Below are 24378 nucleotides of genomic sequence, written 5' to 3' on the forward strand. Positions count from 1 at the left end.
GTGTGTTTAAGCGATGCTGTAGCTTTATTTTCCCCTCGCAATTTTTTTTAGCAGAGAGCCCTGTCCAGTTTAAATAAGCCTCTACTTGTTTATGCATATATAGAGTTGTGGAGCTGAGGTCCAGTTCAAAGTGACATCAGTGTGGTGCATTTGTTTTTGTGTGTGTACTTTTGTGTATGGTTCGTGTGGGTTTCTCAACACAGTTCTAGTCCATCTGTTCTCACAACCAATCACACAACAACTCATGCAGCTGGAGCTCACACAAACCGGCCGTATGCTGTTCTAGTCAGTGTAGACCAGCTCAACTGGTTTACACTGGTTTTACCTCAGCTGGCTTGAGGGAGGTGGGGGGATTTATAGGTTTATGAGGTAGAGGAGGGGTATTATGTTACACTAATTAATTTTAAGTTTCATTTTGTGACTAATATTAGATTTAGAAATTAAGTGGGAAAGTGCTGAACTAATTATTTGTTGGCATCTGATTATAGCAGTAATTCCATTAACAAAGCCAGATAAAATGATTAAGTGGAACAGTCGTTGTTTTCTGGCCATGTGATTTTAATATGCTAATAAAATGCCAAGAATGATGAGATTGAATCTTCTGCAGACAGGCACTAAATCAATTAGCTTCCATGAATAGGCATGGATGTTCCAGTGTGCCAAGAATTCATAATAACAACAGGAATTCACCTAAAAGAAATTATAAGACAGTCTGCTGAAGGACGGTTATTATTCCCTTTTATTTGAAACAGGACTTTTCTTAGCTTAATAAGCCAGGTCATAAATTGGATATGGGCCTGTCCTTGATGGTGACTGCTGCTTTGGCTTGTTTCCATTTTTTTTCCTAAATATCAGCCAGTATCAGTTGTATTGCTTAAGACCTGATCTGCAGTGCAGTGTTTGAACGTTTGACTTTCTTTGACCCCGGTCTCTCCTTGTTTTCTCTCTTCTGTCTTTAGTTAATGTCATGCGGTGTTCGGTTTGCCACCAGGACTACAAGCAAAGTGATATTATTGACAACTACTTTGTCAAAGATACTACAGAGGCCACCAGCACATCAGATGAAAAAGCTGCACAGGTATGTAGACATGGTTGGTTTGTTTGTATTTGGACCAGTGCTTGAAGACTTTTGTCTGCTGTTTGGCAAGATCTCAGCTGAGGTTGAAATTTTTAATTTCTTTAAAATAATCTCAAAAAGGATCCAGTCCTTTTTGTTGTGAACATATAAAAACTGAAAATTACATCACGCACATACAGTAACACTAACTCAAGTGAGTTGGTAAACATGGATAATATAGACTCATTACACATTTGCTGGTTTTAATGGATTGTATCTCAGACCCATATTCAACATGTTATATTTTGCTCATTCTGTGCCACAAGTTCATCTGAGTAAGAGTACATATTCAACAACTAGTTAAAAACTTTCATCTGATTATGCAGTGTTGCCTTCGTTACACCAACTCATTCCTGTTGTCTGCATTTGGATAAACAAACTAACAGAAATATCTCAGTATCATTCAACCATAACTACCACTATCCACATACCTGTCCGTTTAAACAGTTTCACATCCACCACTTGTTCCACTGTCCCATTGCCTATGAATCGTGATTCAAAAGTTATCCATAGGCAGCCATTTGCCACTGCCGCAATAATTTGGGCCAACTAGTTACAGATTTCTTCCTTTTGCAGGTCCCTCCTATCCGACCTAGTACCCATTAGGGGTGGGGGAAAAAATCGATACTGTGTAGTATCATGATATTTTGTTTGCTAATAATGTATCGATACAGGGACTATGCAAATGATGCCACAAACCGGTCCCCACCACAGACTCAAACACGGCAAACTTCTTCAACTACCTACGAAAGTATCAGTTGAAAGAGCATGGAGAGAGTTTACGGATGAGAAGCAAAAAAGAGCTGTCAGGTGGTTAAAAAAATAAACCTTAGACTCAAATGTTAGAACAGGCTTTTCCCCGCAACACGCCGTGTAATAAATACTCACAAAGAAAATGGTGGCTGTTAGAACTTATGTCTAAAAATATATAGTTTCATGCATCGGTCAACACTCAACTCCAGGAACACGACACCCAGCTGAAAACACAAGTCAATTTGCCGAAGATTCACTGAATTTACAGAAAATGTATTATCTTTATGATATATATCATTATCGGGATAAGAAATGTTTATATGGGGATATGAGAGTTTGGTCATATTGCACAGCCCTAATTGACACCTGTTCTTTTGGTTCTAGTTAATGTTCAACCGTCTGTTACCCACTTTGGTGATTTTTTTTTTTCTTTTTTGTTTTTTTTTTTTTTCAAACCAGTTTTTGTGAGACAATAAACCTGTTCCTGAAGAACTGTGGGCTGCGATGGTACCTTCTATTATGCTTTTATTTTAAATCCTTTGTGAATGTTCATCTGCTTTAGCACTTATCCAATTTGGGGTTGTAAGTGGGGGAGCTTGAACTTGTCCCAGCTGGCACTGGGTGTGAGGCGGGATTTACCCTAGAGAGGTTATCAGTCTATCACATCACTAATAGAGAGAGATCATTCAATCATCCATGCTCACATTCACACTTGCAACCATTTCAGAATCTCCAGTTAACTTAACACACGTGTTTTTGGACAGTGGCAAGAAATTCGAGGAAAGCCAAGCAGGCACAGGGAGAACAGGCAAACTCCACACTGTGACCTGTGTCATGATAAAAGCCAAGTAAAAACACCAAGGCTCCTTTCAGAAGCTTTATCTTTAGATGTTAGGGAAGTTGTAAATATCAGCTGGATTTAAAAATTTCCCTACCAGGGTCCAGTTTTTCAAAAGTAATCTGGTAGTATTAATCCAATCAGACAGGATTAAATCCTGAAATCTAGTTCAAAGGAACAACAGGATCATGTAATCAGATAGGATCAGGTAACCCAGCTAATTTTGTTTTAATCCATATCAAATCTCTAGTTTGAACAGGATAATGATTATTGTGATCCAGAATATCAAGGATTACCATAATCCCTGATTCAGACTGGATTACAACGGAAAAAATAAACCAAAGACAAAATCAAAAGGTTGTCAAGAAAGAAAACTAGAACTCTTAAACAGTGTTACAAGAATGTCAAACTGATACATGTCCTTTAAATGCAAAATTTAAAGGACACCTACACAGGTCGTCTTCCCCCCCCCCCCCCCCCCCCCCAAAAAAAAAAAACAAAAAAACACATTATATAAAATTTCTTTTAGCAATATTACATCATGCTACATGTTGTTCTCCTCAATATTTTCAACTTGAATTATTGTATTTATATCAGGACAAAATAGATGCTTTCAAGTTAAAGTACTTGTAATCTGGGTTTGGTAATATTTAAAATTCTGTACGTGAATCAGAATGATCCTATTTAGTTCTTGTTTTAAACTGGCAAAAGTGACAAAACTGAGGCGCATTACATGATCCGTGGAAGTGCAAATGGCTTATCAAAACGAGGTAATTTTTATCTGGATTATACCTTTTGAACAACCGCGCCCTAAGGTTCTAATTTCACTCCGGCTTTCCATCCTCGTGCCGTTAAAAACGTATGAAAATGGCATTAGTTCAGTCTCCCAAAACAAGTCTCGAAGAGTCATTTAGATTCTTCAAGCAGGAATTTTGCCAGTATGTTAATGTGGAAGACTTAGTTAGTTGTAATCATATTATTTTAATTTTCAGTTATTTGTCGAAACAAATGAGAGTATCTTTCAGTGATGACACGAAAAAGAAATAAAAGCACATAAACAGAAAAAAATCAGCTATTGGCTAAATTATTTGAAAACATCTGTATCAGCTTAAAATTTGACTACCAGATCATCCTTAAAACTTAAAAATGCCGATTTATGTTGCAGTGAAGAAGCTGAATATTGTTTGAATTCATTGGTTTTCTTTTACTGCTGTAAGTAAAACCACACTCCTGCACCTCGTGACCCACTAAAATGACCCACAACATTTCAGAATTAAATACCCCAACACATTTTAGAGTTGTGTATAATTCACACTTTTCCAAGATTAAACCTTCACTTATTTTTAATGTTAGTGTTAGAAAAATAAATTGTAAACTATTGTCAGTTTTAACCAGTTACCTACAAAACAGAGTGACTGTGAGAATAATTATGTATTAATATATCTTTGGTGTATTCACGCCATAGAGCGAGAATTTGATAGTTCATGCTTTGTCAAAATATGTTTTATAATGGTGGATTATTTATTCATTTATTCATTTATTTTTTTGGTAGCACAAAATGTTACATTGTCCCAAAAACGGTGTTTTTAAAAAAAATACTAGATTATGATGTTAGTATGATATCACCATATTTTGATACTTTGTTTTAGGTGCTAATTGGTGTTGTCTTTCCAAGGTGTGCACAAGTTGTGAGGACAATGCAGGAACCATAGGGTTTTGTGTGGAGTGTGGAGAGTGGCTGTGTAAGACCTGTGTGGAGGCCCACCAGAGGGTGAAAATCACAAAGGACCACAAAATTCGTACAAAGGAGGATGCTGATGCTGCGTCTGGTAAGACTCCGACTCTTACAGTGAAGTTTTGGCTGCTGCTTAGTGAGGCTAACATTACAAAAGACTGAACGAGGCAAACAGTAGCTGACATGCAGTGTCTGTGGTAAAGCTGATTGGTTGTTGCCATGGTAATGGTGCTGCAGATCTCATTGATTAGATGGAACCCCTCAGGCTGGAGAGAGGATCCAATCTCTAGTTTTCTTATAGCTTCTGTCTTATTTTCTCTTTCTTTGCAGTCTTGTTTGATCTTCCATTGAGTTGTGTTGTTTTGGTTTGTTTTTTTCCTTGTGGTCATTTTCACTCCTTGCCAGTATCATTATTTTCCTGAGTGTTCATGATGTCTTCTTCTGGTGTGTATTTACAGAGTCTGTCAGCACCTCAGGACAGAGGCCTGTTTTTTGCCCCATCCACAAGCAGGAGCCACTGAAGCTTTTCTGTGAGACATGTGACACTTTAACCTGTAGGGACTGCCAGCTGCTGGAGCACAAGGAGCACAGGTAGCTCAGCATGCACATGCCTTTTTCATCTGTTAGCTGCTTGTCTATGGGCTCAAAATGTGGTCATAAATATTTTGTACTTGTAAATCGGTTTTGTACTTGTAAATCAGGATTTGTATGTGTAAAAAAAAAAAAAAAAAAAAAAAAAAAAAAAAAAAAAAAAAAAAAAATTTGTGTGTGTGTAAAATGTCTGTGAAGGTTCTCAGTCATCCAGGTCATCGTAGTCAAAGGAGCTACGTCTTCAAGTAACTTAAAGAAGTCCAGACGCTTTTCTTTGCAAGCTCCTTTGACTGTGTGTGTAAAAAAGATTTGTATGCGTAAAAAAGATTTGTATGTGTAAAAAAAATTTGTGTGTGCGTAAAAAAGATTTGTATGTGTAAAAAAAATTTGTGTGTGCGTAAAAAAAAATTGTGTGTGCGTAAAAAAGATTTTTGGGTTTGTAAAAAAGATTTGTGTGTGGACTTAGCCAAAAAAAACCCTGCAAGTTACGAGTACGAATTTTGACCCTATTTTTCTTCCTTTCATCTGATTGGTCAATGTCACGTCAATCACAAATGTAACAATCCAATCAGAGAACAGATAGGTTTGGCTGTCGGAGGGGAGCTTTTTTTGAACTGCAGGTCTTTGAAGGGAATAAATGCCCTTTTACATGCCAACCCAGCGTTTTCCTTCACCACCACGAAGGAAAACAGTCTGTGGTCGTCCGAGTTTGGTGATTTTTATGTCACAGGTCTACGTGTTTAATATAGGGACTTCCACAGCCTTTTCAACAGCGCTGCGGACCACGGGGTGGGGGCGGGCAGTGTTTTGGAAATGACAGTCTTCATTACAAAGCTTTCTTCGTTATGAATTAGCATAGATGTTTTTATTGAACATTTGAAGAACCAGCAAAAAAACCAGAAACTCTTGTAGAGGACATAAAGTCAGAGATAGAAATGACAAGGAGCAGGTGCATCTAGTACAGGTAGAGCTGCTGCAAAAACCCACAGAGCCCAGCAGCCAGCGCAACAAATTCTGGATCCTTTGCTTTTAGTTAGCAGTTAGCATTAGCAGCACATCCTGTGTCCCATGTGAAAGGACTTTTATGCTGCGCACTGTGACTCACAGCAATGGTCCGGGGTCAGCCCTGACTTTGTGTTAAACTAATCCTAAAGTAATAATGGTATTTCTAACCACTGATATAGCACAACTTTATCCTTTCAACAGCTGCTGAAAGTTAGGGGACCTAGCTGCTATCGGATATTTATATAGAGATCCTCCAGCTTCAAACTGTATTACCCTTCAAGGACCTGCAGTTCAAAAAAGTGCCCCTCCAACAGCCAAACCCATCTGTTCTCTGATTGGATTGTTACATTTGTGATTGACATGACATTGACCAATCAGATGAAAGGAAGAAAAATAGGGTCAAAATTCGTACTTGTAACTTGCAGGGGTTTTTTTTGGCTAAGTCCACACACAAATCTTTTTTACACATACAAATCTTTTTTACGCACACACAAATTTTTTTTACACATACAAATCCTGATTTACAAGTACAAAATATTTATGACCACATTTTGAGCCCATACTTGTCTTTCAGCTTTCTTATGTGGTAAAGTGTCTCTATCTTGTGTGACTTATTGCACAGTGTGTTTTTGTTTTTACCCCAATAATCATAACATTGGGCTACTGCAGTAACCCAGCACACTAAGGTTTAAGAATGATTGCCTACTTTGCTGGCAGCCACTGGTGTCTGGGCATTTCGCACCTCTTTCATATTGACACACCAAATTTAATGTACATACTGCCATGAGGCTTTAAAATGTTTTGTTTACAGGTTAGCAGGTTAGGATTCAGTAGTAATATAATGAGAATATTGTTTTTGTATCAAATTATGCTTATCAGTTTCAATTATTCCAAAGAGAGACTCACTTTTAGGAACATCAACCCTTTTTTTCATTATCTGCACAAAACTAATAAATCGTCTGCCCTCTAATTAATTGAAAGTTGTTTGCAACTTGATGGTATCAAAGTCTATCTAAAACAACCATTCCCACTCAGCAGCTATCTTAGCAACTCCCCAGGTATTTATCTACACACTTATTTTGAAGCAACTGTGAAAATGAATGAGGAGCAATACTTTCAATGTCAGTGGTCATAAAACAGGACATGAAAACATGAATAGAATAACTTAATTAATAAATTAATTTTTCCCCACAAGGGGAAATCCAAGCATGTGTAGCATGCTCCCCAAAGCTGGTGCCAGGAATCCAGCGGTCCACCTAAACAAAGGGCTCTTATACTTAAACAGATACAGAGTAGGTATACCATACCTCGTATACCATAAATCAGTAAGAGAAGGTACGACCTCTCTCATGACCTTAGGATGTGTGTGCATGCCAGAACCCTCTGGAAGGCACACAGAGTCTTTGCAGACTACTAAGGATCAGACATCCTATCAATATGAAATCGATTATATAACTCTAAACATATATGAGTATATATTTCTAAGCATAAATGACAATCCACAATATAAACCTAACAGTCAGCGTCTCTGGCTTCTTCTGATGAGCTCTGAGCACATGTCTTGCTAATTCACTTTAAGGGTGCAGTAAGCCAAGAAGAACGACAAGTAAACATGGTTCATGGTGGTTCAACTTGCCATGAACCCTTATTTTGTGCGTGTACGATTGCAAAGGCAAGATTGGCATATTTGTTTCCTGGGGTTGATTAGTCAGTTTGGTGTTCTTTGAGTACTGTGTCATTTGTTCTTATATTTTTTTTCTGATGTTATGTTTCAACTCCCAGGTACCAGTTTCTGGAAGAGGCTTTCCAGAACCATAAAAGCATCATTGAGACCACTATGGCCAAATTACAGGAAAAGAAGAACTTTGTCCATTATTCTGTCTCTCAGGTGCAAAGCAGGTGCGACTTTTTCATAACCAGTGCTACCTGTTGACACAGTTGAGGGATGTATATACTTCTGGCTGGTATTTCTATGTAAATCATTTGTGTCCTCTTTTTGCTTACCTTAACCCAGGTTAAAAGAACTTAATGAGACACACAGGAAGGTGGAGCATGAGATCAAAATTGCAGTTTTTACTCTTATAAATGAAATCAACAAAAAGGGCAAGTCTCTGCTGCAGCAGTTGGAGGTAAGAGAATATTAGTGGAAGCTAGTCTGGATCAGAACTTAATAATGTGCTGCAAATTCATAATTGGTTTGGTGGAATGGATTGAAATTACAGCAGCAGTACTTGAACGAATTTATGAGAGCTCAGGCTGTGCCAGGCGACTCACTGTAACAGCGTTGAAACATAGTGATTTCACTGAAATTGCACAGTTAAAGACGTGGTTGGCAAAAGGCTTTTCGAGAGTTTTTATGTTTGGACTAGGGCTGCCACGATTAGTCGACTAGTCACGATTACGTCGACTATCAAAATCGCCGACGACTGATTTAATAGTCGACGTGTCGTTTGAAGCTTTGTAAGATCACAAAAGATGCAGGAATAAGTAGTAGGATTTAAGAGTGTAATAACGGACTGAAACAGAAGAGGGCAGCACTGCATGTACAAGGATGCCAGCTGCCGTTAAACCTCGAAGAAGAAGAAGTAGCTCTGTCCCAGAATTCATAGCGCAGCTCAGTTTCCAACAATGGCGGCAGCTAGTTAGTTTTAATATTACTCTTATTATTCTTTCTGGGTCACAAAATAAACGTTTAATATATTTTTAGGCGAGAATGTAGCTGTGTAAACTTCAAATATCTGCTCAGTTTATCAAGACACCACATATTTTCAAAAGCGCTCCGACGTTTTCGGAGACGTCTGTTACCCACTAGCTCGATAGCTAGCCGGGGGCAAGGCTCACTAGAGCCCGTGAGAACACCAGACTCCCGGCAAATCGTTTTCAAACCCACCGCTGTCTTTCGCTACTCAGGTTAAACATATATAGGTCACTTAGATAACTTAAAATGTTATTGTTTGGCTTTTTTCAGTATTTTATTTGTTCCTGAGTAAATTGGTTTGGCTGAGATTAAAGTTATAGTTTTTACACAGCTGAATAAACGTCAAGCAGACAGCTGATTATCAGAAGTGTGAGATGCTGGAGAATATACTCCGGTGTCCTGTTATATTTTAGATAGCAAGGAGTTTATTAAACTTCACCGAAACAATCTGCAGATTTCATTAAAATTTAATAAACTATCATCTTGGCTTTATTTTTAGTTAGCACATACCTTAACCACTTAAAGCTTTAAGCTAATGATAGTTATATAAGAGCAGATGCACGCTGGTGCAATAAGCTGTACGCTGTACGTCCAATGGATGATGATCTGATTAGTCGACTAATCGCAAAAATAATCGGTGACTAGTCGACTATCAAAATAATCGTTTGTGGCAGACCTAATTTGGACCCTGGCTCATAGATGCAAGCATTTTGTTAGCGGAACCTTTTTCACATTGTGTTTCTACACTTCTTGTATTGTGCCTATTTTCTTATTTTTTTCTTTGCTATTTTCTGTTAAACTCTACCGCAGTAACCCAGGCTCCCTGCAGGGATTGTTAGATCAATCAAATCTAAGGATCTAATCCTTTTCCATGCATGTGCTTTATTTTTGCCTAGAGGGAGATTTGGCTTATGACTTATTCATTCAGCTGGAGTGTTTAGACTCTTTGAGTAGCAATTTCTTAACCAATATAATCTCTCTTTTTGTCTTAGAGTGTGACCAAAGAACGCAGTATGAGGCTTGTGGCTCAGCATAAAGACACTACCCAACTGGCACAACAGATTCATCATGTGCTCAACTTCTGCCACTGGGCCATCACTACTGGCAGCAGCACAGCACTGCTCTACAGCAAGAGGCTGGTATGTTTCTCAAGAGCTCCAGATGATCAGCAGTGGAGATGGTGGAGCTAACTGTATGGCCTGAGCAAAGCAGACTTGAAAAAGCATTGGATTTCTGTTTAAGTGGATGCCAAAGCCCTGTACATCCAAAGAATCATACTATATAAAGTGTTTGATCTTCTTTTAATGAATATTTTAGTCACATGACCTAATGATCGTGATCACGTGTGAATTGCAATTAACATAAGTAGGTAGGGTAGCTTGTATGTTAGTGTTTTTATTGCCTGTGGTTCTATGTAATGGAGCAATTTAAGAAGAGTATTTTGTCCCTGTTGTGCCCTGCTGGCCAAGCTGTATTGGTATAGTTGCAAAATTAATCCCCTTGTATGTGGATGGATGGCTCTGCCATGTGAATTTAACCGCCTACCACAAGATAGCCAGCAAATGTGATAATTGAGATAAATTTGTTGTGGGATTGTTGAGTAATGCTCCCAAAGGGCCTGCTGATAAACATAATATTTGTTGCTTGCTTAGCCAGGCTGTGTAACTGAAGAACATTATTCTCTGTGTGTGCATGAATGCATGCAGATCCTGTATCAGCTACGCCAGCTCTTCAAAGTTAGACTGGAACCAGCACCCCAGGCCAACGGAGTTGTGCGCTTCTTCTGTGACCCCACCTTCTGGGCCAAAAATGTGGTTAATCTAGGTGAGAGAAATGTATACCCGAATTATACCTCATCAGCTACCATGTCAATGCATTAAGTATTGATTTGTTCTAGTGAATATTACGTCTAATGTTCTTAGAAGCTGTTTATTTCTACATGACAGACACTGCTCTAAGTAAATAAAGGGATCGTTTATTCTGTGTGCTTCTTTAAATTCAGCTCACTGGCCTCCATCCTCTTGTTTTAGGTAATTTGGTTATTGAGAAACCACCTCCACCTGCACAGCCGCCCGGCGCCGTGATGGTAGGCGGACCGCCTATGTCCCCAGTCCAAGGTCTCCCCAGCAAACACCCAGGACAGATCAACCTGGCACAACTCAGACTGCAACACATGCAGCAGGCAGCTTATGCACACCAGAAGCAGCAGCACCAACAACAACAGCAGCAACACCAGCAGCAAATACAGCAACAGATGCGCATCGCATCCAGGCAGGCAGGCCCATCCATGGTTCAGCAGCAGGTATGAAATCATTTCCAGCTAAGGTGCCATTTTGGAATAAACTGTAAATCTAGTGTAGCAAAAAAGAATGTGTTACTAAACCTCTGAGTCAGCAGTGTGGATGGATGCTGCAATACCTCTTAAATACTTTTATTGGCTTCAAATCTGGCAAAAAACATTTACTTAGACAAAAAAGTTCAGTGAGACTTAATTCAAAAACATGTTTCCTTTTGGGAACAAGTAGAATTCTAGAAGTTTGAGAAGCTGTAGTAGTTGAAGTGTCTCCATAGAATAAATGATTGAAGTGATTGTTATATGAGCATTAATCATCATCATTGACATGACTCTGGCGACCATGTTTGCTAGAACAGGAGTCGAATATGTCTGTAAGGTTTCTGTTTTTGTTTTCCACCAGCCCCCAAGACTCATCAGTATGCAGCAGATACCAAGAGGGCCTGGGGGTATGAATGGGGGGCCGGGCCCCCCATTGTACCCTTCCTCACACCATATGCGTCTACCTGGCCCATCGCCGGGTCGAATGCCCACCAGTCAGCCGAGACATAATGGACAGCAGTATCCTACTATGATGCAGCCGCAGCTACAGAGACAGGTCAGTACAAAACACACTCTAGTTTCACTACATGGAAATAGCTGAACAGGTGTAATTTTATTATGTAAGGCACATTTAGATTAATTTATTAAATGTGACTGGTAAGCAGCTGTTTGACCAAAAATGCCATTCTTAATACCGTTCGTGCATAGATACACAGAGCAAGGCTGATATTAAGCAGCCTGATAGCTGACTTAAGAAAGTAGTTTGAACAATATCCAGTATATTATTTGGGGGGGAGCCCCTGCAAGGACATGACAGGAGTGGCATCCAGTGTGCTCTGCTGTTGCAACCTATCTACCAGGTGGTCAGGTCTGCTTGCCTGAGCACCTAATAAATTGGAGTGTTTGTATGTAGTGTAGGAGTGTAAGTAAGAAAGTCTAGTATTAAAGAAATAAAGGCATTTTTGAGGTTAATAATTTTTAATTTTCTCAAACATTATTAACCTCATTAACCTCACCATTTTTTCTATAGGACACTATCAGGACTTCCTGCACAATACAATTATGGGTGTTTGTCCAGATTCAACCTTTACCGAAGAAAACATCAGCCCCACCTTTATCAGTCTGAGTTTAGACTGATCTTGATGGGTGTCTTTGTACCTCTCATTCGTTAAGCTAATGGGTTATTGTTGTCACCCTGGCGGGTCTGCCTCATGAACTCCCAAGTTAGTGAATGCGATAACTCCAGAACGAAATGACATATGAGTTTCAAATTGATGCCAAAGGTGTATCTACTAAAAATCTCTGACTAGTTTGAATATCAGTGACCTGGGCCTCTAGATCAGCGAGTCACCAAATCTCATGAATGCAATAACTTGAGAACAAGCTGACGTAAGATTTTGAAGTTCATAGAAGTTTGAGGGGTACCACTGGCAATTGCCAGTATTTTCGTAAAAGTCATAGATTCATAGATGCATATTCATTTTAAATTAACAGCCGATGGTGCTGCCGTCTATCTTCAGTCTTCTAATAGTAGCATGGTTAAATTACATCATTTAATCAAAGCTGAAGTTCAATTTGCAGTATGTGCAAGAAGAAACTGAATTAGAAAAATGTAACTACCATTTTCATGTAAGAATATGAAATATTAATAATCTAATTACACTGCAAACTCCACTGATCACATTACATAGAAATCTCTTCATTTTTATGTCACCCACTAATATAAAAATGGACATAATTTCACAGATGCTACTTATTTTTTTTATTGTGGGGCAAACAAAAGTTTTTGTAATCTATCAAATTATAAGCAAGCCATATAGAAGATAAGGATAATATCTGTGAATGTCAGATTTTTTTTATTTATTTTTTTTTGTGTATAATCATCATTTAACCAGATGAGCCCAAAGAGAGCGGACAACTTTTTCCTTTTCTTTTTTTTGGATCCAAATTCACTTCATCCCTTTCTTGCATTGTTACTTCAATGGTTTCAGACACCAGACTTGATATATTGTGTACTTGGCCGATTTGTGATGTGATGACACCTTTTAGTCATGATGCCAGTCTCTGCAGTTAACACTGGAAACAAGATTGAAGTCTCAACAAAGGTTCTTGTGAGGGAAACGGGCTGTTAGATGTGTATTTTCTGCCATCTGCTTTCATGTATGACTTTAACAGAATCACTAAAGCTTATCTGGGTGAATAGTGGCGTTAATTTAAGTAATGTAAACTCTGTAAGTGTTAAGGTTTTAGCAAAATTCAAAAGCAAGTGTTGTGTATATATGTGTGCACTATTAAATGTAATATTTATTTTCCTTGTTTGCTAAAATGCATAACATATTTTATAGAAGCACAAGGAATTCACCTTCAGGAGAAAATGGACATTTATTTTCGTCAATTTTCGTTAATTAAAAGATTATTGTTATTGATTATAAGATAAGAAATCTGCTGTTGGATGATACTGGATTTAAAGCCCTACATAAATACTTATTTAGTTGTGAGTAGAGCTGCTGGATTGTAACCAAAATCGTGGTTATTGTGGTCGATGTTAAGACCATGAATAAGTAAGGCAATTATTGAATTGCTTCTTTGACTTTGGCTTTAAGAGATGCTACTAGTGTAGCATTGTGGTTAGCACTTTGAGTTTTCATGTTCTCCTTGTGTCAATTTGGGTTTCCTCTGCGCACTCATGCTTCCTCCCACATGCATATTAGGTTAATTGGCGATTCTAAATTGCCAGTAGGTGTGATGTGAGTGAAAGATCACCTGTCCTTCTGTATTAGCTTGTCACAGACCTGTCCAGCGTGTACCCTGCCTCTCTACCTGCAGCCTCCCTGCAATGAACAATGAGCAATGAACTCTTTAACAGTAGATTTCCTTGAACTGAAAATAAAATTGAATATAAAAATATAAATAATAAAACTCAAAAAAGCCTGTAAATTGAATTCTATATGATGCACGCATTGCAGGGTATAACTGGGTTTTTAGAGAAGGTTGAAAAGCCACTGTTAAAGGAAAGGAACACATTAGATTTTTAACAGATACACATGTAAAACCTTTTCTCGTAAATTTAACAATCTTATTCATTCAGAAAAGCAGCGAAACATTTTTTTTGTCCTGAAATGAATGCAGTTAATTGACTTTGATTTTTAGAATAATTAAGCCAGGGTTATTATATAAAGTTATATAAAGGTTTTAATTTCAAATTTAGCTGTGCTATTATGGAAAAATGAATTTTTAAATTCAATTTTCTACACACAAATGAAAATTAAATTTGATAAAGTATAACATTCAAACACACCATTAATGATTCCTTGAAAAGGAAATCTGAAACTGCTGTTCAAGAGAAGGCTGCAAAGGACTTCTTCAGCTCTGCTTAACACTACCTCTCCAGTGTATCTGTACACATGAATTTGCTTGAATACGATTTACTGTACAATATAAAAATGTACATTTGCTGCCTGCATGCACGACTAGGTAAGAGAAGCTCCACTATATCCAGCCCCTTTTTCTTTGTGTCCAGATGTCTATAGAATCTGAGATGAGCCACCAAAGGTTTCGTTTCTTACTACAATCAGGGGTTTGGCACTTTTTTCTTACTTTGTCATTAATTTGTCTTGTGCAGCATGTGTGGTCATTCAAATGCATGATGATGCAGCAATGTTGTTTGCACAACAAAGATTTTTTTTTCTTATTTAAACCTCAGTGAGTGACCTGCTTCCCTCCTCTCCTCCCTCCTTTTCCTCTATACTTTCCCTTCTCTTTTTCCATGTAGCATTCTAATCCAGGGCATGCAGGACCTTTTCCGGTTGCATCCCTGCATAATGCCAATCCCACGAGTCCCACCAGTGCTAGTATGGCCGGCGCCCACGCACACCGTAGCCCTGTAAACCCTGCCATGGGTCCTATTGAGCTCATCCCATCCGTCACCAATCCCGAGAACCTGCCCTGTGTACCTGAGATCCCTCCCATTCAGGTAAGCACATTTTATTGTTGTTCAGTTTTCAAAATAAAGTTGATTAACAATCAACATTTTTTTACATTACATTTCATTACATTGTTTTTTGTTTTTTTTAATCAGTATAAGTTATATAAAATGTGTTAACTCTTTGTTAGGAAATTATATATCGCAGCACTAAAAAAAGGCAAATAGTTGCACAATAAATATTAAAATGTATAAAGTCTGTATATGTTGTTTTCTGGTTGTATAATTGTTAGAGTGAATTGTTAAATGTTGTCATTTTTATGCTTACCATCTCTACATTGTTTTAACTCTGTGATGAAAAGAATTCTTTGTCCCCCTCCCCAGATTCTCGAGGTTCTGGGTGGGGGCTGTAGTGTTTTATCACAGGCGCATCCTATCTGGAAGATCTGTTTCTTGTGATGTTGCTTCCTGCTTTTATGACCCTTTTGGTCAGCAGGAGGTCACACACACACACATTCTTGCACACACACACACACACTCTCACATGCATACAGATTTTTACACATACACACGCATAGTGCCTTGTCTTTGTAACCATTTGGGGGTTTTACGTGGGCGGTGCTTTTGCTGTGATGTGTTTTGTGTGAACTGTTTTCCCAATAAAAGGCAGCAAGCGGAGGCCGTCGTTGGGGTCATTTTGTGGTAGACACCAACGAGGCCTCCCTTGCAAGTAAATCGATCGATCGCTGACTGTCTTGTTTTCTTCATGATGAATAAGTCTCTAAACCAGCGGGGCTTGTGGAAACACAGACCCAACAATAATCACTAGCACTGAAAGATGTTTAGTATCTGTGAAGCTTAGATTAAAAAAACTCATAAATTAGATATTTGAAAACATGATGAGCAATGTGTGAATTTGTATAGTTACATAAAATGTGTCATGTGACCAGGAATGGTAAAGTGAGTTGGGATTACATTTGTCTGTAGCTGGTGGTGTTTACCTTGGTTGGATATCACTATTTCATTATTTATTTATTTATTTTTATTTTTGGCCTCTTCACTAACTTTTCTCTATCGCTCTACTTTTTTTGTAGTTGGAGGATGCAGGTACCAACTACCTTGGAGACCTTATGTATCGCGGGATCACAGCCAGCAAGCTTCAGCTGGGTTCAGTGGACATGAACCCCTCACCCGGACTATCCACACACTCTCCTGGATCTTCAGGTATCCGCACGGGTATATCAAGACTGGGATTACTGAAAAAGCATGTCTTTTTAAAATATCATTTAATGTTTTATTTGTAACATTGTTGCAGTTTTAAATCACATACAGTCTATGGGATATTCGGACGGCATTAATAGCTTTGGATTTTTAGCGTTTGATCTAAATGACACTGATTTTTTTTTTTCTTCTTTCTTTTCTTTCCCTGATTAAGTGCTGTGTACATGTTGAAGAGCTTTAATGTGTACCCAGAGAAAGAGGTGATCATGGATGTTTTGTTCCTCATTTCATTTATGTCTGCAGGTGTGTCTAATTCCCATACGCCAGCACGGCCTTCCAGCAACTCCAGCACAGGCAGCAGGGGCAGGTAAGACAACATAAGCCAAAATTTTATTAGCAAGGAGAAAGGATTTACAAGTGTTTCCATGACCTTTAGCATAGTTTTGGGTCCATAATAATGTAAAATTTTTCATTTATATCATTTACATCTGTAGCTATAATATAATGATATAAGATCTACAATATGCATATATTGTGATATTATTTTAATATTGAAAGAACTGTGTGGGAAAATGCTTTTTATATGTGCAATAATCAGCTCAAAAGTAATTGGATTAATCGACACTAAACCGGTCCAGCTTAGGTACAAAAAGGGGTTGTTTAGATTAAGATTGAATCCTGATGCTGTGAGGACCTTAAGTAAAAATCTGCTGTGGATGTATTGACTATTGTTTTTGTTTTATGGCAACATCATTCACTCAGGACAAAATGTCCTGATAAATGGGATTGATAAATTGCTTTGTAAAGAAAATGACTGAACAGAACAGTCAACAATGCTTGATGAGTTGTTGTTTGTACAAAGATGTGAAGTAGAATTGTGGATTTTGGCTGATGCAATAAAAAAAGCTACCTCTGTAAAAATGATGGAGAAAGAAAACTGTGGAGGATAAATAGCAACTACTCTTTGTACCATCTCATCTTTCAAGCTAAGCGGTGTTTCTGTTATAGTTTGGGCAATCAGTGGAAATGCTCGCACACTGATGATTTTAGTGCGGATGGAGGCAACAGGATGAATGCACAGGATGAGTGTACAGGAGTCTGCTGTGTGCTGAGATTCAGACAAATGTATTAAAACTAATTGAAGGACTCTTTAGCATCTTTGAAATGCTGACAACACAACCACATTAAAACAAATACATCTTACTGGCTGATTTAGTCACCTGTTGAAAGTCTGAGCTGCACTCAACTTGCTATAAGATGATGCTCCTATCAGAGCATCACCAGAAAACAAATAGTGTGTCTCCTCTGTAGATCCAGGATTTCAGGAAGTCTTTGCTTCTCCTAGGCAAGATGTATTAAAGGTGCTCTATTTCACAGTGTTTTCACTGTTAAATTTGATGTTAAATTTGGCAACTGTAATTTTAATCTTTGCTATGTTATTTACATCTTAACATGAGAACTGTATGTGGTCTGGAACGGGAGTCAGACAACTTTGCATTTTCCTTCTTGTATCTCCATTCTCCTGATTCAGAAATCGTGCGTTTTTGTTCTGCATTTATTAATAGAAAGGTTTGTTTGGACAGAGAAAATAAGAGTGCAGAACAGATAAAAGTTATTTCAAATGAAATAACCCTCTCTAGCCTATCTATTAAAAATAGTGCTTTACAAAAACGACTGAGTCAGAACAAAATCATGTTCTTTTCCAGTTATGCAGGTTTATTCATAATAAGTCAATTATATATAAATGGTTGGTTTGGTTTGTTTTTTATCTGTTTCAGCTGTAGTTCTGCAGGAAGGGGAGGGCCAGGAGGTGGAGCAGCAGTGGAGCAGGTGACGGTGAAGCAGGAGCCTGGTACAGATGACAGCTATAGCTGTCCAGCTTCTTCTCTGAAGACAGAGCGGGGAAAAGATGCTGGAAGGAGTGCCTGCATGGTATGATATATACAGTTGTAATGTGATAATATCATATTGCAGTACAGCACTGCAAATTCAACAGAAAAAGTGATATGATAACACTGTTGACAAAGCTGTATTTAGTTAGAGTAGTGTCTTTATTTTGTCAAACATTGTCGTATTGCGTTAAAACACTGCTTTGTGTGTGCTTTTTCCCTGAAGATGAGCAGTCCAGAGAACAGCCCCCATCCTGTAGTGGGAGCTGTATCTGCAGGCCAAGACGCTCTCAAGGCTCTAGGCGAGCGCATCAAAACGGAACCTCAGTCTGAGACACCTTGTTCTGGACTCAATGACTCCAGTACAGCCGCGTCATCTTCTTCCACAACCACAATGACCTCCACTACCTCGTCATCCACAGAGAGCAGCAGCACCACAACAGTCGCTCCACTCACTAATGGAAACTCAAATAAGGGGGGAGAAACCAAAAGGAGTGAGGCTTCTACTGGAACCGGGAATGTTGAAGGGAAAGAGGATGACCCAAATGAAGACTGGTGTGCTGTTTGTATCAATGGCGGTGATCTGCTGTGCTGTGACCGGTGCCCCAAAGTGTTTCACATGAAATGCCATGTACCCACCATAAAAATATTTCCAAAGTAAGTGATTACAATGGAGTTTTATTTTATTTTATTGATTGGACGTCCCCTAAAAAAAGATTACCGATCTCCCAAATGCTTTAGATTAAAATCTTATTTTTACAAGGTCACTCTGTGAAACATAGATGCAATAAATCTTCAAAAGCACAATAAATTAAAATAAAAAGTAGTTGGGTGGATTTCAGGAAGTCACAGATGCAACAGAAAAAAGAAAGACATTAGTAATATAATACCCGAATAATAGTCACAGGCTGTGATACCAGCAGACACGTTGATCTCTTTAAACCCCCAAACACACTTCCATGCGATTCTGAATGTGCTGTGTGTTATTTGTGTGTCACAGGGGCGACTTTCTCTGCACGTTTTGTCGGAGTATAACCAACCCTGAAATAGAGTACTGTGATGACAGCAGGAAGGGCAAAGGAGAGCAGGGCCTGAGTGCTGAGGACCAAAGGGTCAGTAAAACAACCACAGTAATCCACATTGACGTGACTGATACAAGGCAACTAATTCTCTCTTCTTATGCCCTCAGAAATGTGAACGCCTCCTGCTGTACATCTTCTGTCATGAGCTCAGCGTGGGCTTTAGGGAACCTGTTCCTAGCTCTGTAAGTAGCACTGTGTCAGCTGTGCTGCACCACCATTGCTGCTGTGAAGATTCTACTTCCTTGTGTTGTTAGCAAAATTTAATTGTTCCTCATTTCATGTGTTGTTTGACATTAACTCATGTATTTTCTGTTTTTCTTCCTAAATTAATAAATGTCCGATTACTGTAGAACTGACAGTAGCTTGTGGTCTCAGTGGATACACTTACCCCACTTTTTTGCTTAAAAAATTTTTTTCTTAAAATTTTTTCTGATGTATTGAAAAATTTCTGTTCTTGTCAGGCTCTTATTACCACATATAGAACCAACTTTTATATTTTTAACTGCTTCTTTGGGAGGGATCTTCCTGTGTTCTGGTGGTTTGCAGCACATGCCAATGTGACCACAGCATTTGTATGTCCCAGCCACCTGCCTTTTGCACGTCTTCCTCTTTGCTTTCGCCTCACATTTCTTACCTGTCCTTACTGTCAAGCTGCAAATACAGGCAGAAATGCTGAAAGAAAAAATTTAACATTTTAAAAGTGAAATGGTATTTTGATTTTCATGGCCAGAGGCCATCTAAAAACTGAGGTTGTCCTCTCATTGCTCTTTCTTGTCCTTAGAATTTTAGAAATTTAGAAGTTACGACACTAGGTCCAAAGGGTAGGATCTCCTGCGACAGATATCAAAATCCACACAAGTTTGTGTAAAGTAACGTATTTGTACCGTATTATTTCACATGTTCTTTGGCATGTATTCTGTATAAGTTACTCAAACATGCTGTGCTAATAATGGGTTTCATTTTGCTGTATGCCCATTTATATTGGACTGCACTATAGCATGGCTGCAATTTACTGCTACCACAGTTGTGGGTTATGACAGTGTTTAAATGCATCTTTGTTTCTAAACGTCTGATCTGCTGTTGGGGTTTGGGAAAATCTCTAAATTCTAAAATCTTTACAATCTAAAAACGTTGTTTACGTCTCACCAAAAGAAAAATATTTGGAGTCATGTGAAATAATTTGAGATGTTATCTGACCTGCTTTTTTTAGGTACCCAACTATTACAAGATAATCAAGCAGCCCATGGACCTAAAGAAGGTGAAGAAGAAGCTGCAGCTGCGGAATTCCCAGTACTACCAGTCTGTCCAGGAGTTTGTGTCCAATATGCGCCTGGTCTTCAAAAACTGTGCGAAATACAACGAGGTGAGCAGCATGAGTCTTGAGACTGCTTCGGGGAATGGCATCTGCTTGTGTGTGTGCATGCAGACATGGGTTAGACTGATATGGTTTGATATTTGAATTGCCTGCCGATTCAAAAAATTTAATTATTTGACCATTTTCATGGTCAAACAATAAAAGGCAAACCGTCATATTTGTCTAACCTGATTATGAACACTGCCTGGTATTTCAAGAGGAAATTGGGTGTTTAGGTAGTGTGTGTTCAGTTTCGTACACTAACACTGGCTGTTGAAGGATGGAGTGAGTGTCACTGTGCTCTTTTTACACTGGCTGCAAGAACACCGTGTGACTCTGTTAACACCGTCTGCGTTATAATGAAACCCCACATTTTTGTTTTTTAATGGATGGCTGTGATTACCTGTTTATTTTTAATACACTTCACATAATGTTCATCTACATTCTCCTTAGGAGAAATAATGCATTTTTACACATGGATGTATTTATTTTTGTTGTTTCGTGGCACTGAAATGCTGGTGGTTTATCAGGAAGTCTGGACTACAGTTCTGGCTAATAGTGACTGTGAACACTGAGCCTTGTAGCATGACTTCACTATATAGATGCAGTGTAATATAATGTGACTGAAATTAACAGCAAGTATGGTTCTCATCTGTGAAGGATGTTGGTCAAAACATCATGTGATTAGCTGGAATGTAATATGATGACAGGAAATAAATTTCAGCTGGACCTCATCGCTCTAATGTAATAAGAGGACTCAAGTGAAAGTAATTAGTGAGCTGTTAATTAGTGAGTAATGACTGATGTGACAGTCTTGGCAGTAATAAGGGGAACACATGTCGAATCCTAGATTTTCTGGATAGATTTAATCCCTTTATTAATTAAAACCTGAGAAATCATTCTTACTCAAATAAATTGGATTCCTTTAATAAGAATCAAGAGCCAAGGTTATCACAGAATACAGAACAGCCAACGCAGAAAATGCTCACAGAGCCTGGTGAAAATAATCTTCCTATAAGTCTGGAGTAGAGGTTTTCAAAGGCCCTACGAGGTTATGATGGAGAACTTTGGAGAGTGGCAGTACTAAAGTGTAAACTAGCAGCATCTTGGGTACCACCTGGGTCGCTGAAGCAAAATCCTCGAGCCTTTATTTGAAGCCTTGGATAATGCTATTAGGGTTTTGGAAATACTTTCTGGTTTTCAGTGAGAGTTGCCAAATATCAGTGAGTCATTCCAGTGATTATGATAGTCGCAAAATATAAAGTTAGGTAATTCATTTATAGTTATGTTTATAGTTTTTGGCATTTTTTTTTCATCTTCATTTGAATAGAAGTGAGTATAGCTGGGAAACGGGGAGAGTCAGGAAAGAGGAAAATGGTAAAGGTGTGACCAGCTGGGAATTCACTGCTGCTTGATGGCATATGTGCCCATGTTAAATGCTGTGGTCGCTTCCAAAGATACATTTATTGCATACCAGTGGTTGAGACATCAGAGATGCGCTTCTATTAGAGAAAGAACACCAGTTTAAAAAATGTATGGGATGCTGTGTAACAAAAAACCAAAACAAAGAAAACCAAATGCATTTATTTGTAAATCTCATAAACCCATGTTTCATTCACAATGGAACATAGAAAACATAAAATGTTTAAACTGAGACTTATTTTCTCATTTTCAATTTGGTGTCAGCAACAGGTCTCAAAACAGCTTGGATGGGGCCAATAAAGGTCTGGAAGAGAAAGTGGTACTAAAAATGGTGATGACATTGAAATTGACACATATGGAAAAAAATCATATGAACGTGATCCAGAAACTCTGTTGTCTCCTCAGGCCCAACACTCATTTAAAATGGACTGAAACAAAGTGGAAATGAAAATGACAATGAAATTCGAGAACTGTTGAGCAGGCTACAGTCCTCCATGAGATAAGAATGGGACTGCTTATTCCTCTCCCATTCCTCTCCCCAACATCCAGCAGCAGCTCTCCTCAGTTCCCATATGTTTGCAGATTATTGTTGAAACACGAGGGGATGCTAGACAGTGGTAAACATGGTCCTGTCCCAACTTTCTTTCTTTCCTTTTTTTTTTTAAAAGATGTGTTGCTACCATCAAATTCAAATTGAGCTAATATTGTTTTGTGGAACATTAAAATGCCTCAGTTTGAACATTTGATGTTTTCTGTGTTTCACTGTGTGTGTTTATGAGATTTACAAATAACTCTCATTGCATTCTGTACGATTTACATTTTAATGTAAACTTACATTGAAATTGGGGCTTTAAAACAAGAAATGTGACTGTTGTTGCTAGAGGGAAAAAAGATGCCAGAGAGCTAAACTTGTATTTACTAAAGTTATCACTAGCTGCGTGTGGCTTCCTGTATCCTGTGCGATCTTTACCTGCTGTTAATTTCTGCAGTAATGGGGATACGCACCTTTGTATTCGAGCACAGAAGGCCCGAACAGATTTCTGATCTGTTATTATTTTACCTGCCTATGCTGTGAACTCTTTTCTTTCCCCCTGCTGCTTCACTGTCTTTGTTGTAATGTTATTGCCCCTTTTTAGATGTCTCGAATAATCCAGGTTTATGATGAGGAGAAACAGATTAATACACAGGTAAGCCGTTTCAAATGGAGTGCAGATCTCCTGCCCCCTCCCACTGAGGCTCCAAGAAAAGTTGTACCCCTTTATTAAAGAGAAGAGAATTTCCTTAGATGATGTATGAAGATTAAAGTGTCATTTTGACTGCGCACTGTTAAGAAAAGTATGTCAGATGAGAGGGTGTTTGGAGAATCAAAATAAATCTGTTTAAAAGTGATTGTGTTGATGGCTTCAAGTCTGTTTAGTTTTATCGTGTAAGCCATAGAGCATCCAGTGCCTATCTACTACTTTTTTATTGTTTGTTTGTTTGTTTGGAAAGGGTGGAGGCTGTTACATTTTGGCTTTTTTGTTTCTATTTGACATGCACGTGTGTGTGCTTTGTGCATATAGTGAGCATCTGAGGATTTCAACAACCTTTAAATATTCAGATACTATATTTGACCCTACTGGCTGTTTAGATCACTAAAATTTTGCAACTTCCATTTATTGTGGAAATACTTCAGGGAGCCACAGTGGGACAGGGAGGCAGGAAATCCCTGCTCTGTACATCAAGGTTGAGCCGGGGTTACCCCGCCATCAGGAGTCTTAACCAGATCTAATTTGTCTCCTCATTCTCCTCTTCCTCTTCCCGCTTCAACCTATTCATTCTTTCTGCCCAATGGCATTCTCACACAATCTTCCTTCATGTCACTCCTTTTCCCACCTCCTCCTCTTCCTCCTCTGACAGGTGGGATCAGAGATGGCGATATCCGGCAAGGCAGTGAGCCTGTACTTTGAGGAGAAGTTGCAGGAGATCTTCCCAGGCCAAAGCTTTCCTGAAACAGCCGAACCCGAATCTCCGCAAGAAAAAGAAAAGGAGGACGACAATACAGACGACTCCGAGGACGACTTCATACAGCCCCGACGCAAACGGTTGAAAACGGATGAGAAAGTGGTCCACATCAAGTGAGACCCTCATCACGAAGGAAATGAGAGAAGTGAAAAACTGCCTTCCTCATATCCCACACTTCTCTTTGGAGAAAGGAAACACAAAAAACAGATGAGAGATTCTGTAAAAGAAGCTTGGTTTATTTCATCCTTGGCTTTTGAAAGAATTACTCTCAACTACACTAGACATCTGCTTTTCTGAGAACTCTTTACGGACTGAAAGATGGAAGAGCTGCATTCCCTTATTATTTCATGGACATTCAGATTCGCTTGGAAAGATTTTGAAGTAGAACTTGTTTTGCAGTAGTTAGGAAAAG

At 38.6% G+C, this 24378-nt stretch overlaps 1 protein-coding gene across 4 annotated transcripts in view; it reads left to right on the forward strand.

Annotated features, from left to right (window-relative positions):
• The window catches only part of trim33 (tripartite motif containing 33), a 37064-nt gene extending 12686 nt beyond the window's left edge, over window positions 1–24378 (forward strand). Inside the window, exons 1-20 of one of the 4 annotated variants that reach the window (XM_084916463.1) lie at window positions 940–1078; window positions 4384–4537; window positions 4902–5034; window positions 7822–7938; window positions 8054–8168; window positions 9730–9876; window positions 10444–10561; window positions 10768–11039; window positions 11434–11628; window positions 14593–14649; window positions 14845–15045; window positions 16089–16218; window positions 16519–16582; window positions 17994–18147; window positions 18331–18761; window positions 19105–19216; window positions 19294–19368; window positions 20397–20549; window positions 23099–23149; window positions 23862–24378. In XM_084916463.1, coding sequence (XP_084772589.1) covers window positions 968–1078; window positions 4384–4537; window positions 4902–5034; window positions 7822–7938; window positions 8054–8168; window positions 9730–9876; window positions 10444–10561; window positions 10768–11039; window positions 11434–11628; window positions 14593–14649; window positions 14845–15045; window positions 16089–16218; window positions 16519–16582; window positions 17994–18147; window positions 18331–18761; window positions 19105–19216; window positions 19294–19368; window positions 20397–20549; window positions 23099–23149; window positions 23862–24083 — 3012 coding nt within the window. In that variant the 5' untranslated portion in view covers window positions 940–967 and the 3' untranslated portion in view covers window positions 24084–24378. Of the gene's footprint in view, window positions 1–938; window positions 1079–4383; window positions 4538–4901; window positions 5035–7821; window positions 7939–8053; window positions 8169–9729; window positions 9877–10443; window positions 10562–10767; window positions 11040–11433; window positions 11629–14592; window positions 14650–14844; window positions 15046–16088; window positions 16219–16518; window positions 16583–17993; window positions 18148–18330; window positions 18762–19104; window positions 19217–19293; window positions 19369–20396; window positions 20550–23098; window positions 23150–23861 lie in introns of those variants that run through there. The other 3 variants (XM_084916465.1, XM_084916464.1, XM_084916466.1) reach the window with 3 other exon arrangements.

This window comes from Perissodus microlepis, chromosome 20, assembly GCF_051167445.1.
Source record: "Perissodus microlepis isolate ML-2025 ecotype Zambia chromosome 20, ASM5116744v1, whole genome shotgun sequence".
NCBI lineage: Eukaryota > Metazoa > Chordata > Actinopteri > Cichliformes > Cichlidae > Perissodus > Perissodus microlepis.